Raw genomic sequence first — 13,990 nt, 5'->3', positions numbered from 1 at the left:
TTGTGTTGCGGACACTTCACCTTTACTTTGGTCTGTACATATTGCCTACGGGCGTTACACTTTTCTTCTTTCCGTCACTGGAGGTTACTCGTGACGAGGTTGCTACTTACAGCGGGGGCTATAATTTATATTGTATATTAGTTCTGTTGTCTTTCGCATTTGAGTTTTATTTATTTCAGTCTTGTTCATATTATATCGACAAAAAAAAATATATTCACGTTTTCCGCATTAAGTTTATTTTTGGTTACTAAAGTGACGCCACCGAAATCGGGGTGTTACAGAAAATGAACAAGCAGCATCCAAGAAGGAACACAAAGAGCCCCTTTCTCTTCTCCCATCTCCTTGAAGAGTTGATTCCACAAATTCTGCTGAGATTACCAGTTCGATCTCTGCTCCGTTTCAAAACCGTCTACAAATCATGGCACTCTCTCATTTCCGATCCCCAGTTCGGTAAATCTCACTATGACCTAGCTGCTTCACCCACCTACCGATGTCTTACAATAGCTAATGATTCTGAAATTGGGTCCATAGATGTAGATGCGCCACTTCTCAATTATGAGTCTTCGGTAGTAAAACTCAAATATCCACTTCCACAACCCTGTAAGCTATCTCTATTTTCTGGCAACACTGTTTGGTTCTTGGGTTATTGTAGAGGGTTTGTAATTGTAGTTTATGAACAGGGTGATGTTTTTCTATGGAATCCATCAACAGGTGTTCATAAGAAATTTAACACGGCAGACGTTTCGAACGATACGTTTGATTATCTACATGGTTTTGGGTATGACACCTCAACTGATGATTACTTGGTTGTATGCATGGTATTGATTCCTTATGACTGTTTTGAAGAAGATCCAGAGGATGTAGCTGATTATCCTACTCGCATTTCATATTTTTCCTTGAACACAAATTCCTCGTTTTACCCGGAGGGTACTTATGTTCAATATTGGGATAATGGTGAACGTGAATTCAAAGTTGGGTGTTTGTTGAATGAGGCCCTGCATTGGTTGGTTACCTCTCATGAGACTAAACTTCAAGTAGTTATTGCCTTTGATTTGGTACAAAGGACTTTGTCTGAGATTCCCTTGTCACCAACTTTATCCAGGAAGTTAGAACATAAAAAGTATCGGTATCATTTGAAGGTCATGGGAGAATGTCTCAGCCTATGTTACCCGGGTGGCGGCGATTCAATGGTTGAGATTTGGGTGATGAAAGAATATAAAGTTTCGTCATCTTGGACTAAGTTATTTGTTTTTTCTACTTGTAACATTCCCAACAACTTGTTTTCTCCAATATGTCTCACCAAAGATGGTAGAATTTTTGGAAGTGGCTATGGAAGATTAATGATACTTAATTTTAATGGATGGTTCCTTGATATGTGTATACTCCGGCCCGAACCTGATATACAGAAATATATTGATGTACATCACTGTATGTATAGAGAGAGTTTACTATCACTTCCTATGACTTTGAGGAAGCAAGTGAAGGCTTCGAGGAAGCAAGGGAAGACTTCGAGGAAGTAAGGGAAGATGGTCAGTTGACGAGTGCCCTGGATGAAGCAAGTGAAGATGACCAATAGGTAACTGTCCATAAGAATTAGCGTATGTAATTCCTCAATCCTTTTCACAATTATATTGCTATTTATCATGCATAACAGAAAAATGAGAAGTTGTCTTGTACTTTCTCCTTCTTAAGTGATTTTATTTGTTTCTCCATAAGTGCGAAACATGAAATTGCAAGGAAAGATGAGGTTTGGTGCGGGGCTGAATTTACTTATTGATAGGAAAAACAACTAAGGTCTGGGGTGAAATAACAACACTCGAACTAAGATCCTGTAGAATTTATAATATGGTGACATTTTAATTAAGCTCATCTTTTCGAGCAGGCCATGAAGGGTGCAAGAGTTCTGACGCAGTTACGCTTGATGTTTTGGCTTGCCTTCAAAAGATGATATTGCAAGAAGAGAGCTGAACATTTGGATGAGAATGTTATTTATACAATGTTAAATCTTCTCGCTTCAGTAGTGTTTGCTTAATTGTGATTTCAGTAAGTTGGAGTCGAGGCAGGCCTTTGAACTTATATTTTAAAGTACGAGTTAGGAAATCTGTTCCGGGAACCCTGACCGGGGACGGTCAGGGGACCTAGGACAGGGCCGGACCCACCAAAAGTCCCAGATAAGGGGCCGTTTGGGGGAAGCCGAGAACCCCCTACTCCCGAGCCCCACCACTAAGGGTGAGGACAAGGAACCCGGGGCCCACTACATAGGGGTTGACCTAGGCCAACTACCCTAGGAATAGGTTGGCTGGTGCAGGTCCGTAGGGCCCCCCAGACCGTTGGATCACTGTTCCTCTGCAGGGGATCCAACGGTGATCCATGCCCTCATGTACGAGCCATGCATGACGTTGCATGGCTCCAACCCTAATCCTGCCTCTCCTATATAAAGGGAACACTCCTTCTATCTAAAGGTAACGTATTCTTCCCAACTTCACTATTCTTACAACTTCCCTCACTAACTTCAGCATCAGAGTGTCTTGCAGGAGCCCCTCCCGGGACCTTGCCTACTGGAGCATCTTCAACCCGTCCAGATCCCTCCTCTCCTACCCCTTGTCAACGGGTAGCTTGGTCTCTCCCAGATCAATTGGCACCGTCTGTGGGGATCTGGTAAAACTCTTCCCAGCACCGCGTGCCGTCGCCTCAAGTCACCAACTAGCAAGCTATGGTAGAGACACGTCAGACTTCACGCCGTCCTGTTCCAACCCCTGAAGGCCATGTGGAGACTGTCAACGAAACTACCGATCGCAGAACCCCCCCTCCTCCACTACACCCTCCTCCCCCGACTCCTCAACCACAGCCCCCTCGCTCGCCGGAACCTGCGGCCATTACCCCACATGCGGCCCATGAGGCACTCTGCCGCTTGGAAGCTCGCATCCGGGCAATGGAAGAGGACAATGGGGCGGGGCGAGAGCAGGCCCATAGTATGAGGATTCGGGACGCTCAAGAGGAGATTCACATGCTCCGAGCTCGCCTGCGACAACTTGAAGAGCAGGAAACTCAATCGCGCCCCCCGCCCGCGTTTTCCCAGGAAGAGGAGACGAACGGGGGCCCGATCCCACCCCCTTACTACCGGGAAGCACGCCACCGGGCGCCCGCGGCCGAGCGGGTGGCCAGCCATACACCACGGAGACGCTACTCTCCCCGCCGGAGCCCATCCAGGCGCCGGAGCCCAACTCCGACTCGGGATAGGACGTACAACCGCCCCAGGTCCAACAACGCGCTTGTCACCTACCCAGCGCCGATCGGAGGTCCTCTATCCCCGGAGATCATGGCGTTCCCTTTCCCTCAGGGGTGGGCACGGCCCAAAGTGAAACTCTACGAGGGAGACTCCGACCCACAAGAACACGTGAACTTCTTCGTGGGCGCGATGCAGTATGCTGGGGCCAGCGACCCTTTATACTGCCGATGCTTCCCCATGAGCCTGGGAAAAGGACCCATGAACTGGTTCCAGAATTTACCGAGCAACTCCTTGCACGACTGGAACGGGGTCGTGACCTGCTTTTTAGCCCAGTACTCCTCGGTGCGCAGCATACCGAAGACCGCGCAGACTCTAGCTTTGGTTAAGCAAAAAGAGAAAGAATCTCTGAAAGCATTTCTCAATCGGTTCAACAAAGAGGCCGGCGATATCACCGGTCTCCTCCCCGACACCAGATTGGTCCTGGCTACTGCAGCCCTTGCACCGGGACCGTTCCTGACCTCGCTGGACGGCAAGCCAGCCAACACTCTAGAGGAATTTCTAGCTCGAGCAGAGAAATTCATAAATATGGAAGATGCCGCGACCCTAAGAGCCGCGAGTCAGACGCTAGCGATCAAAGGACCGCAGAAGATGAAGGAACATAAGGACCAACCTTCGACCCGGGAGTCCCGACGGAAGGGTCAGGACGAACGGAAGCCGAAACGGAAGAAATATGATAGTTATACCCCACTGAACTCCTCCCTCTCACGTATCCGGAGGGAGAAAGCCTCCACCGACCTCCGAGACCGCCCACCCCCACTCCTGACAAGGGGGGACAAGCTAGATTCTAAGAGATTCTGTGAGTTCCACGACAGCCCGGGCCACAACACTGACGAGTGCCTGAACCTCAAGGACAAGGTGGAGGAACTGATCAGAGCAGGGAAACTGTCCAAGTATGTAGCTGTGTCAACGGGGGCCCTCCCGCGCCCGCGCTCGCCACCCCCGAGGCGGACACCGACCCCCCCGAGGCACCGAGACCGGACTCCTCCCAAGCGCCGATCGGCAGAACGACGAGACAGAACTCCACCGCGTCGCTGGAGTCCCGAGCGTCGCGGACGAAGCCGAGAACGGAGAAGAAGCCCCGACCGCCACGGCCGGGATGAAGTCAGAAGACAACATGGAAGCCATTTAGTCGACGTCGGTTCAATAGCAGGAGGATGGGCCGTAGGCGGGCCCACCAACAACAGCCGGAAGAGGAGTACCCGCGTCATCATGTCCGCGGCTGGACGGCCCCGGCCAGGGTCCCTCCACCCCCCAAGGCAGAAGGTGGCCATAACCTTCACGAAGGACGATTACGGCGAGGACACCGGCGAAGAAGACGACCCTATCGTCATTGAAGCCCTGATCGGCAACGGTAAGATCCGAAGGACACTCATCGATACAGGTAGTTCTGCTGACATTATGTTTTATGATGCTTACAAGAGCTTAGGACTATCTGTGAAGGATCTGCTCCCCTACGACCATGATTTGGTCGGGTTCACAGGGGACAGAGTCCTACCCTTAGGATATTTTGATACTTGCCTTTCCTTGGGAGATTACAGAATTTGCAGGACTATAAAAGCCCGCTTTCTGGTGGTGGAGTGTCCGACGGCGTACAACGCCATTCTTGGCAGGCCAAGCCTCAACACTTTCAGGGCAATCATATCCACCCACCACCTGATGCTGAAGTACCCCTGGGCAGGAAGGGCGGTACCAGTACGCGGCAATCTAGAAATGGCGAGGAGCTGCTACAACTCCAGCTGCAGGCTGGCCAGGGAGGAAAGGAAGAAGAAGAAGTCCAAAGTGCACGACCAACAGAACAACTTTCACGTTCAACACACCAGTTTCATGACCGACCTTGACCCCCGCGTGGACCAGTCTAGAGACGACCAACGCCTCAAACCCGACGGGGAGTACCACCCCATCCAGGTCGGTCCCCTTCCAGAGAACACTACCAACATAGCTCGGGGCCTTCCCCGAGACCTCTGCAAACGAATGGAAAATTTGCTACTTTCCAATGGGAAGCTGTTTGCCTGGTCGTCAGCCGACATGCCCGGCATTGACCCCGCCTTCTATAGCCACAGACTTTCCGTCGACCGGAAGTTCAAACCAGTTGCTCAGAAGAAGAGGCAGATGAGCTCTGAGAAGCAGCAGGTTATCCAGCAACAGACCACAGAGTTGCTTCAGGCCGGAATCATTCGGGAGGTCAAGTACACGACCTGGCTCTCCAATGTGGTCTTAGTCAAGAAGGCAAATGGGAAGTGGCGCATGTGCGTCGACTACACGGACCTCAACAAGGCTTGCCCCAAGGACCCGTTTCCCCTACCGAGCATTGATGCGCTGGTCGACAATTCCTCTGGATACGAATACCTCTCTCTTATGGATGCCTATTCAGGCTACAACCAGATTCCCATGCATAGGGACGATGAAGAGAAAACTGCCTTCATCACCGACCGGGGCACCTACTGTTACACGATGCTGCCCTTCGGCCTCAAGAACGCAGTGGCGACCTACCAACGGATGATGACCCGAATCTTCGGGGACCTAATGGGGAAATCGGTCGAAGTCTACATTGATGATATTATAGTCAAGACCCCAAAGGGAGGGGACCACGCGGCAGACCTCGCAATCGTTTTCGAGCAGTTAAAGAAGCACAACATGCGCCTCAACCCCGACAAGTGTACTTTTGGCGTTCGAAGCGGGAAGTTTCTGGGGTACATGCTCACCAACCGCGGCATTGAGTTGAACCCTGACAAATGTCAGGAAATCATGAATATGAAGAGCCCGCGCACAGTCAAGGAAGGCCAACAGCTGGCCGGGCGCATGGCCGCGATCGGCCGCTTTTTGCCAAAAGCTGCTCTCCGGGCCCTGCCTCTTTACACCCTCCTGAAGAAGGGAGCGACTTTTGAGTGGTCGGCGGAGGCCGACGCTGCTTTCACTCAGCTGAAGGAGACCCTGTCCTCCCCCCCCTTTTCTGACTAGCCCAAAACCAGGGGAGACACTATACCTATACCTGGCCGTGCGGGAGAAAGCAGTTAGCTCTGTCCTAATCAGAGAAGAGGAAGGAAGGCAGCTACCAGTCTATTTTGTTAGCCGTTCATTGAAGGGTGCGGAGCTCAGATATAAGATGCTGGAAAAGGTGGCACTGACCCTACTAACCACGACGCGACGCCTAAGGAGGTACTTTCAAGCTCATCGCATTGTGGTGCGAACCGATCAGCCGGTCCGACAGGTCCTTCATAAGCCTGATCTAGCCGGTCGGATGGTAAGCTGGTCCATCGAGCTCTCCGAGCATGACATCCGCTACGAGCCCAGGAGAGCCATTAAAGCACAAGTCCTAGCGGATTTCTTGGTCGAGCTCACAGATGAGGAAGAGCCCCCCGCCGAGACCACCTAGGTGGTCAACGTAGATGGCTCGAGCAACAAGGAAGGTGGCGGGGCTGGGATCGTATTGCAAAGTAGCACCGGGATGGTGGTCGAACAATCCCTCCGCTTTAACTTCCCAACTACAAACAACCAGACCGAGTATGAGGCCTGCATTGCGGGACTTGTCACAGCCCGAGACCTGGGAGCTAAGGAGATACTTGTCTGCTGCGATTCACTTCTAGTCGTCTCACAAGCAAACGGTGAAGCTCAAGCAAAAGATCCCATCCTGGAGCAGTACTTGGCCCATTTGAAACGACTGGCTTCAACCTTCAACAAAGTGGAATTCCGCCACGTCCCCAGAGCCCAGAATGACCGCGCAGATACCCTGGGCAAACTGGCCAGCACGGGAAAGCCTGGCCTGAATGGAACGGTTATCCAGGGGACCCTAGCCCTCCCCTACGTAGCCGACCCCGATCGTCCAGTAGGAAAAGTTATGATGCCGATCGGTACTGAAGACGATTGGAGGACCCCGATCATCAAGTATCTCAGATCAGGATGGCTGCCCGAGGAGAAAGCCGAAGCCAAGAAGTTGGTACGACGCGCCTCCTGGTACACCATCGTTAATGATGATCTCTTCAAGCGGGGATTCTCCACCCCCCTTCTGAAGTGCTTGGCTAAGGACAGAGCAGCCTACGTCCTAGCAGAAATCCACGAAGGCAGCTGCGGCCACCATCCGGGTGGGCGTTCCCTTGCCCGAAAGGTACTCAGAGCCGGCTATTACTGGCCCACCCTAGAGAAAGACGCCGCGGAGCATGTTAAGCAATGTGACCCCTGCCAGAGGCACGACGATCTGCACAACGCTCCCCCTGCCCGTCTTTCCTCTCTGGTCAGTCCTTGGCCCTTCCACCAGTGGGGCATGGATTTATTGGGCCCGTTCGACACTGCACCCGGCCAACTCAAGTACTTGGTAGTAGTAGTGGATTACTACACCAAGTGGATCGAAGCCGAGCCACTAGCAACAATCACCACAGCTCGAGTGCAACGCTTCTTTTACAAGAACGTTATAAGTAGGTTCGGAGTCCCCGGGGTCCTGGTCACAGACAATGGAACCCAGTTTACCTCTAAAGGGTTTAGGGACCTCTTGGACGGGCTACACATCAAGCAGCGATTCACTTCTGTCGAACACCCCCAGACGAACGGGCAGGCAGAGTCGGCCAACAGGGTCATTCTCCGAGGCCTCCGGAAGAGATTGGGGAGTGCCAAGGGCGACTGGGCCGAGCAGCTCGATCACGTCCTGTGGGCATACCACACCACTCCGCACTCGACTACGGGGGAGAGCCCTTACCGCCTTACCTTTGGCACAGAAGCTGTGATTCCGGCTGAAATAGGAGAACCGAGCGCTCGGACAGCGGGTTTCGACCCCAACCAGAACGATCAACTCATAGGGGAAGACCTCGACCTCCTAGCTGAAAGGAGAGCGGTAGCCAACTGCAGAGAGCTAATCGCAAAGCAGCAGGCAGCCATCCGCTACAACAAGAAAGCAGTTCTCCGCTCCTTTACCACAGGGGACTTGGTCCTCCGGAAGGCCAGCGTCGGGGCACGATCAACCGAGCGGGGAAAGCTAGCAGCCAACTGGGAAGGCCCTTATAGGGTGGTCGAAGCAACTGGCACGAGAGCATACAAGCTGGAAACCCTCGCAGGAAAAGAGATCCCTCGCACCTGGAACGCAACCAACCTGAGAAGATACTATAGTTAAGCCGCGACCGACCAAGCACCCGCTATCTGTCCAAGTGTTTTCTTTTACTTTAATCTTTTGTAATCAAGGGTACACACCCATCTCGTCCAAGCTGTAGACGTCTAGAGCCACGAGCTCCAGGCGCAGAAATGAAGCAGTTTTTATGTTGAATTTGAATTATTCGAACTAGCAATATATACAACCGCATCGACAAACTATCTAAGACCCACCGGGCACGAAATTATCAAAGACCCATAGGGCACCAAGACCCGCCGGGCACCAAATAATAAAAGACCCATCGGGCACAAAATAATAAAAGACCCATCGGGCACCAAATAATAAAAGACCCATAGGGCACCAAGACCCGCCGGGCACAAAGTAATAAAAGACCCATAGGGCACAAAGACCCACCGGGAGCGTAACCATTAAAGTACCCTGTTCGGGGAACCGAGTAGAGAAGTAATAACACTACTTGAAATTCAAAATAGCAAACAGACAAGTTCTTACAAATACGATGAAGAATAGGAACAACACGTCTTTACAAACACATAACGAAAATTAAGACGAGAAAAACCACAAGTTTATACAAACGCAGGACGGTCATTAAACACATCAAATTACAATAAAAAGACAGGGACTTCAAGGAGCTGGCTCGGCTGGGAAGGTCGGAGTAAACTGCTTCTGGTCGTCCAGAGTCCCGATCTTTCCCCCCAACACAACCTTACGATAGTGAAGAGGGCCCACATCCAGTCCCGGATGGACCACCTCAAGCTGAGCCAAAGCATTGTCAAAAGAAGCCTTATGAATCTCCTTCAGATTCGACCTCAGCTTCTTCCTCTCAGCCCCCAGATCGGCAACCTTCTTCTTGAGCTCGGCATTGCTTGCTCTCAAGGCCTCCATCTCCTTAACTTCACTCTCTCGAGCAGCCTTCTCGTCTTTCAGGGCCTGCTCGGCTTTCTCTGCCCGGGAGCGCAACCAATCGTTATCCTTCTCACTCAGCTCCAACTTCTCCGCAAACTTCTTGGCCGCGGCCGTCACCTCGTGAACCTCCCCTTGTAACTTCGCTTTAGCGGAGGTCAACTCTTGAACCGATTTCTTGGAGTCAGCCAACTCTTTGTCCGCCTTAGCGAACTTATCCTCGGCGGCGTCCAACTGCTCCTTGACTTCTTCCACGTCGAGCACCGGCCCCTGCTGAACATGACGAATGATGGAGGCAGTCTGAAGCACTGCTTTCAAAGTAAAGTTCAAGAGATTGTAGGGTTCCTTTGTGTTCAGGAACGACTGGTCGAGCTCATTATACACCAAATCATCGATTTGGTTGTTGTGCTCGTCCGTGTCCACCGCATCTCGACCCCACACAGAAATTGGCTCCGAAGGACCCACCTGAGCAATCGGAGTCGCTCGTTCAGGAGAACGGACCCCCTCGCCTGAGGAGCGGCGTGTCCTCTTGGCCGGGCGCTCTAAGCCGGCCCTATTCCCCTCAAGGGAACCCTCCTGCTGACGTTCGGGATTCCCTGAGCCCGACCCGGGGTCTGCGTTTCCTTCGCCACCGACCGGGCCACTATGACCGGCCCCAACGGGGTTAGCCCCGGCTAAAGGCTGCTCCTGGTTGCCAAGCCCATCACCCTCGTCTCGGGGCACCTCCTGCTCCCCCTCACTGTCGGTCTCGACCTCATCAACTGGAACCTGTAGAGCAGCGACCAAGGCAGCATTGATCTCCATCTTAGCACCTGCAAACGGATTACAAGAAGAAAATTAGTAAGACGAAAGAGCACACAACACTTTGGACATAGTAACAAAAACACCCTACCTCTCTCGCGCAACAAGCAAGCGTTCTTACGAACGCTATAAGTACAAAGATCGTAACAACGCAACGGCCGAATGCAGAATTCTTTGGGTGGGTTACCCCTTACTTCCTTCCGTATGGCAGCCACCAAGAGGTTTTTGAAGGCCAAGTCCACTTCCGACAAGGCCCCGACCTCGTAACCAAAAGCACTGATCTTTACATCGTAGTGCTTGGCGTTCCAAGTCAGCGGGAACCGGGCGCGACTGCCGCCGTTCGGGGCCCTCTCGAACCACCAGTGAGGGGGCGGAGTAGTAGGCGCCACCCGGAAGAATTGATCCTTAAAGTCCCGGTAAGACTCTGCGAACGGGTGAAAGATCTGGAGGTCTTTACCTGACCTCAGGGTCACGATACCGTGCCCGCCATATCCTTGAGTGTGGGCCACCTCGAATAAATGGAAAAAGAGCGGAATCGACGGCTTCTGGCCAAACAAGACGCAAGCAACCTCGTACGCTCGTACGAAACCCCAAGCGCCGGGATGGAGCTGCGACGGCGCGACCCCCATATGGCGAAGAACGTCACATTGAAAGTCCGTGAGTGGCATCCCCACCCTCACCTTCTTCATGGTGTAGATATGCATGTACACCCCGAACGGCGGGGTGTGAGGTAGCCGCTCCTCCTTGCCCGGCGAATACACCATGTGACCGGGGCCGACCTGAGTCTGCGACATAAAACGCTGACTCCAGAAATAATCCTCCTTCTCGTTTGCGTACTCCGACGGGAGAGCGAGAATGGTGCGGCACCACTTGTCGTACACGGCCAAGTCCCCCTCCAGATGCGGGTACTTCTCCCGGTCGATCTTCTTATTCTTGGGGGCCCCCGACCGGGGCCTAGAAGTCAAGGCCCCGCCCGAAGCCTCGTCTACGGTCTTGCCTTTCTTCTTCTGAGTAGGCTTCCCCATAATGACACCTGCACAAGGGAAAACGCCGTATCAACACCTAGGTCGTTGGAATCGGCTCAAAGAAGGACCCACCCGGAGTCCATCTTTGCCCTAGGCAGGAAAACGCGATCGTGCGGCGGCACAGACCCTCAGAGAGGATCTCCCCCGCCGCAAGAGGGGGCCACCGGGGGAGGGGAAACTCCCAACTCCCCCAGGAGCAAGCTACCCTCTATGCTAGAAGAAAGAAAAAATTAAAACCTTAAGAAGGAGAGTTAAGTGAAGCGAGGACTTACAAGAAGAAGCTAGAAAAACTTCCAAACGACCACCGCGCGAAAGAAGACACCACCGTGAAACACCGAAACTTGGAGGAAGAAAAGGGAGAGGGCTTAGAGAATTCAGAGATGCAAAAGTGCAAATGAATCCCCCTCCCCTCTCTTTTATAGAAGATGAGGAGGGAGACGTGACGTTTCGACAGCCCTAGGTTCCCTAATCATGGCGCTTGGGGAAACCAAGTGGCATCGTCCAATCAAACCCTGCCACGTCAGAAAGGGAGCAGTGACGGCGAAGCGACACACGCCTCCAAAAGCACGTGGGAGGGGACTCGCGAAGCGACGCGACCCACTCGGAAACGACACGTACCATCCCAAGAGTCAGGTGCATTAAATGCAGTGGGCCCGAAACCTCACACCGTTCCATCCTCCCGCACCTTTTTGACTTCTCAGATTCAAACCATGCAACATCCCACTCGGTACTAGACCCGGTCGTCCTAAGGGCGAGCCCCACCCGGTCGGTCGAGGCTGTGTATACAACCTAAGGGGGAACGCCTTGACCACCGACCTCAGCATTTAATGCCCCTCTCATTTCCAAGAGAAACGCATGGGAAAACGCTAAGGGGCGTTACCTCCCACGAACGTTTCGTTTATAAATAGTAACCACCCCCTGGCAGGCTTCACACTCACCCCAGAGACAAAATGATCTCCACGGAGACTTACCTGAAGGCACTCAGGGCCGAGGCTCTGGATTGTGACCTATACTACTCCTACCAAACGCAGGTCACCACCCCTGATAGGATCAGATCCCTGGTCAGCAGGCTTCTGGCAGAGGATCTGGACCCCCAACTGAAGGCGGGTTTGCTGACCTTCTTGGAGCGGACGGAGGAGATGTGGGAATTGCACCGACGCCGCCTGGAGGTTAACATGCTAATTTGGGGCCTCGAGGTGTCCGCCGCAGAACACAGGGGCGAAGAGACGGGGACGATGGGCGAGATCGAAGCCGAGCTGACCTCCCTTCTGGCCATACGAGAGGGTCTCGACAGGGACCTAAGGGTCGTCCGCCTCCGCTACGATGCCATGCGAGTAACACCCCCTTTCTAGGGGCACTAAATGTAATGGCCAAACGGCTCCACCATTAATGAATAAATGAATAAAAGTTTACACGTTTGACCTCTACGTAACAACCCCGAGCACCTCTATGACACCACCAGCCCAAGACACGATTAGCCCACGCTCCGCTGGAACAGCCGACCAGGGCTAGGGGGCTACTGTTCCGGGAACCCTGACCGGGGACGGTCAGGGGACCTAGGACAGGGCCGGACCCACCAAAAGTCCCAGATAAGGGGCCGTTTGGGGGAAGCCGAGAACCCCCTACTCCCGAGCCCCACCACTAAGGGTGAGGACAAGGAACCCGAGCCCACTACATAGGGGTTGACCTAGGCCAACTACCCTAGGAATAGGTTGGCTGGTGCAGGTCCGTAGGGCCCCCCAGACCGTTGGATCACTGTTCCTCTGCAGGGGATCCAACGGTGATCCATGCCCTCATGTACGAGCCATGCATGACGTTGCATGGCTCCAACCCTAATCCTGCCTCTCCTATATAAAGGGAACACTCCTTCTATCTAAAGGTAACGTATTCTTCCCAACTTCACTATTCTTACAACTTCCCTCACTAACTTCAGCATCAGAGTGTCTTGCAGGAGCCCCTCCCGGGACCTTGCCTACTGGAGCATCTTCAACCCGTCCAGATCCCTCCTCTCCTACCCCTTGTCAACGGGTAGCTTGGTCTCTCCCAGATCAAAATCCTAGCTGGAGTTGGTACATGCTATGTAACATGTTCATCTTCTTTCCCTCTTAATATTCTTACTGGAGTTGCAGTTTGTTTCTCTTATTGTCGTTTGTATACTTATTTGTACTGTATTTAGGTACCTCTTCTGCAAAAATGATTCCTGACTTTTGCAAGATATTGTGTTGTTACTCATTTTGACTTGAAGTTATGGGGATACTGTTGATCTTAATCATTTTGAAACTAATTTAAGTTATGTCATGGATTAATCTCGCATCTGGTCATATAAACCTCTTAATTATCCTGATGTTCATAAGGTATTTGTCATATACAGTTTCATCATATATGTAAAGATGCATAACTGCATAAAATACTTGGTAGAAAGAGCTTTGTCACTCATGGTTGTTATATTTAGTTTAAAATTGCGAAAGTAATTAAATATACTTTTGATTGCCATAGGAAATGATCGAATAAATAGAGTTTAGCTTGAGCAGAACTCTCCAATACTTCCATTACTTTTTCTTCCTCTGTCAAGATTATATTTCTCTGCAAAAGTTATGACTTACGTAGTATGCAAACTTGCTTTCTGATTTGGACCGGTTGGTATAAGAAAAATATGAATAGATACATTAGATACACAATTTTAGGGGCTTTGGTTGTTTTATTTTTTTCCTACTATTATCTTTGGGTTAACATGCTTTTGCAGCAGGGTTTGTAACAATATATAGTGGTATAGTTGGTGTTATATATACCCAATCATTCAACTATAACGGTTTTCACTATGACAGCCATGATGTCATAAGTGTCACCGTCTTAAGTATTTTTCTTTCAAGGTTGCTGACT

At 51.6% G+C, this 13,990-nt stretch overlaps 2 protein-coding genes across 2 annotated transcripts; both read left to right on the top strand.

Annotated features, from left to right (window-relative positions):
* The first annotated feature begins 284 nt into the window (after positions 1–284).
* Positions 285–1,520, top strand: LOC130736500 (F-box/kelch-repeat protein At3g23880-like). The gene has a single exon (XM_057588329.1). It carries the CDS (start codon positions 285–287, stop codon positions 1,518–1,520), a length of 1,236 nt encoding a protein of 411 aa, XP_057444312.1.
* Positions 1,521–2,713: 1,193 nt separating this feature from the next.
* Positions 2,714–6,247, top strand: LOC130736494 (uncharacterized). The gene has a single exon (XM_057588322.1). It carries the CDS (start codon positions 2,714–2,716, stop codon positions 6,245–6,247), a length of 3,534 nt encoding a protein of 1,177 aa, XP_057444305.1.
* The last annotated feature ends 7,743 nt before the right edge of the window (positions 6,248–13,990 follow it).

Source organism: Lotus japonicus, chromosome 1, assembly GCF_012489685.1.
Source record: "Lotus japonicus ecotype B-129 chromosome 1, LjGifu_v1.2".
In the NCBI taxonomy this organism is placed as follows: domain Eukaryota; kingdom Viridiplantae; phylum Streptophyta; class Magnoliopsida; order Fabales; family Fabaceae; genus Lotus; species Lotus japonicus.
This window is presented reverse-complemented; position numbering and strand designations above follow the sequence as displayed.

Excerpts from the sequence above, each read along its gene's own strand:
- LOC130736500 (XM_057588329.1), top strand. The coding sequence starts at position 285 with ATGAACAAGCAGCATCCAAGAAGGAACACAAAGAGCCCCTTTCTCTTC.
- LOC130736494 (XM_057588322.1), top strand. The coding sequence starts at position 2,714 with ATGGTAGAGACACGTCAGACTTCACGCCGTCCTGTTCCAACCCCTGAA.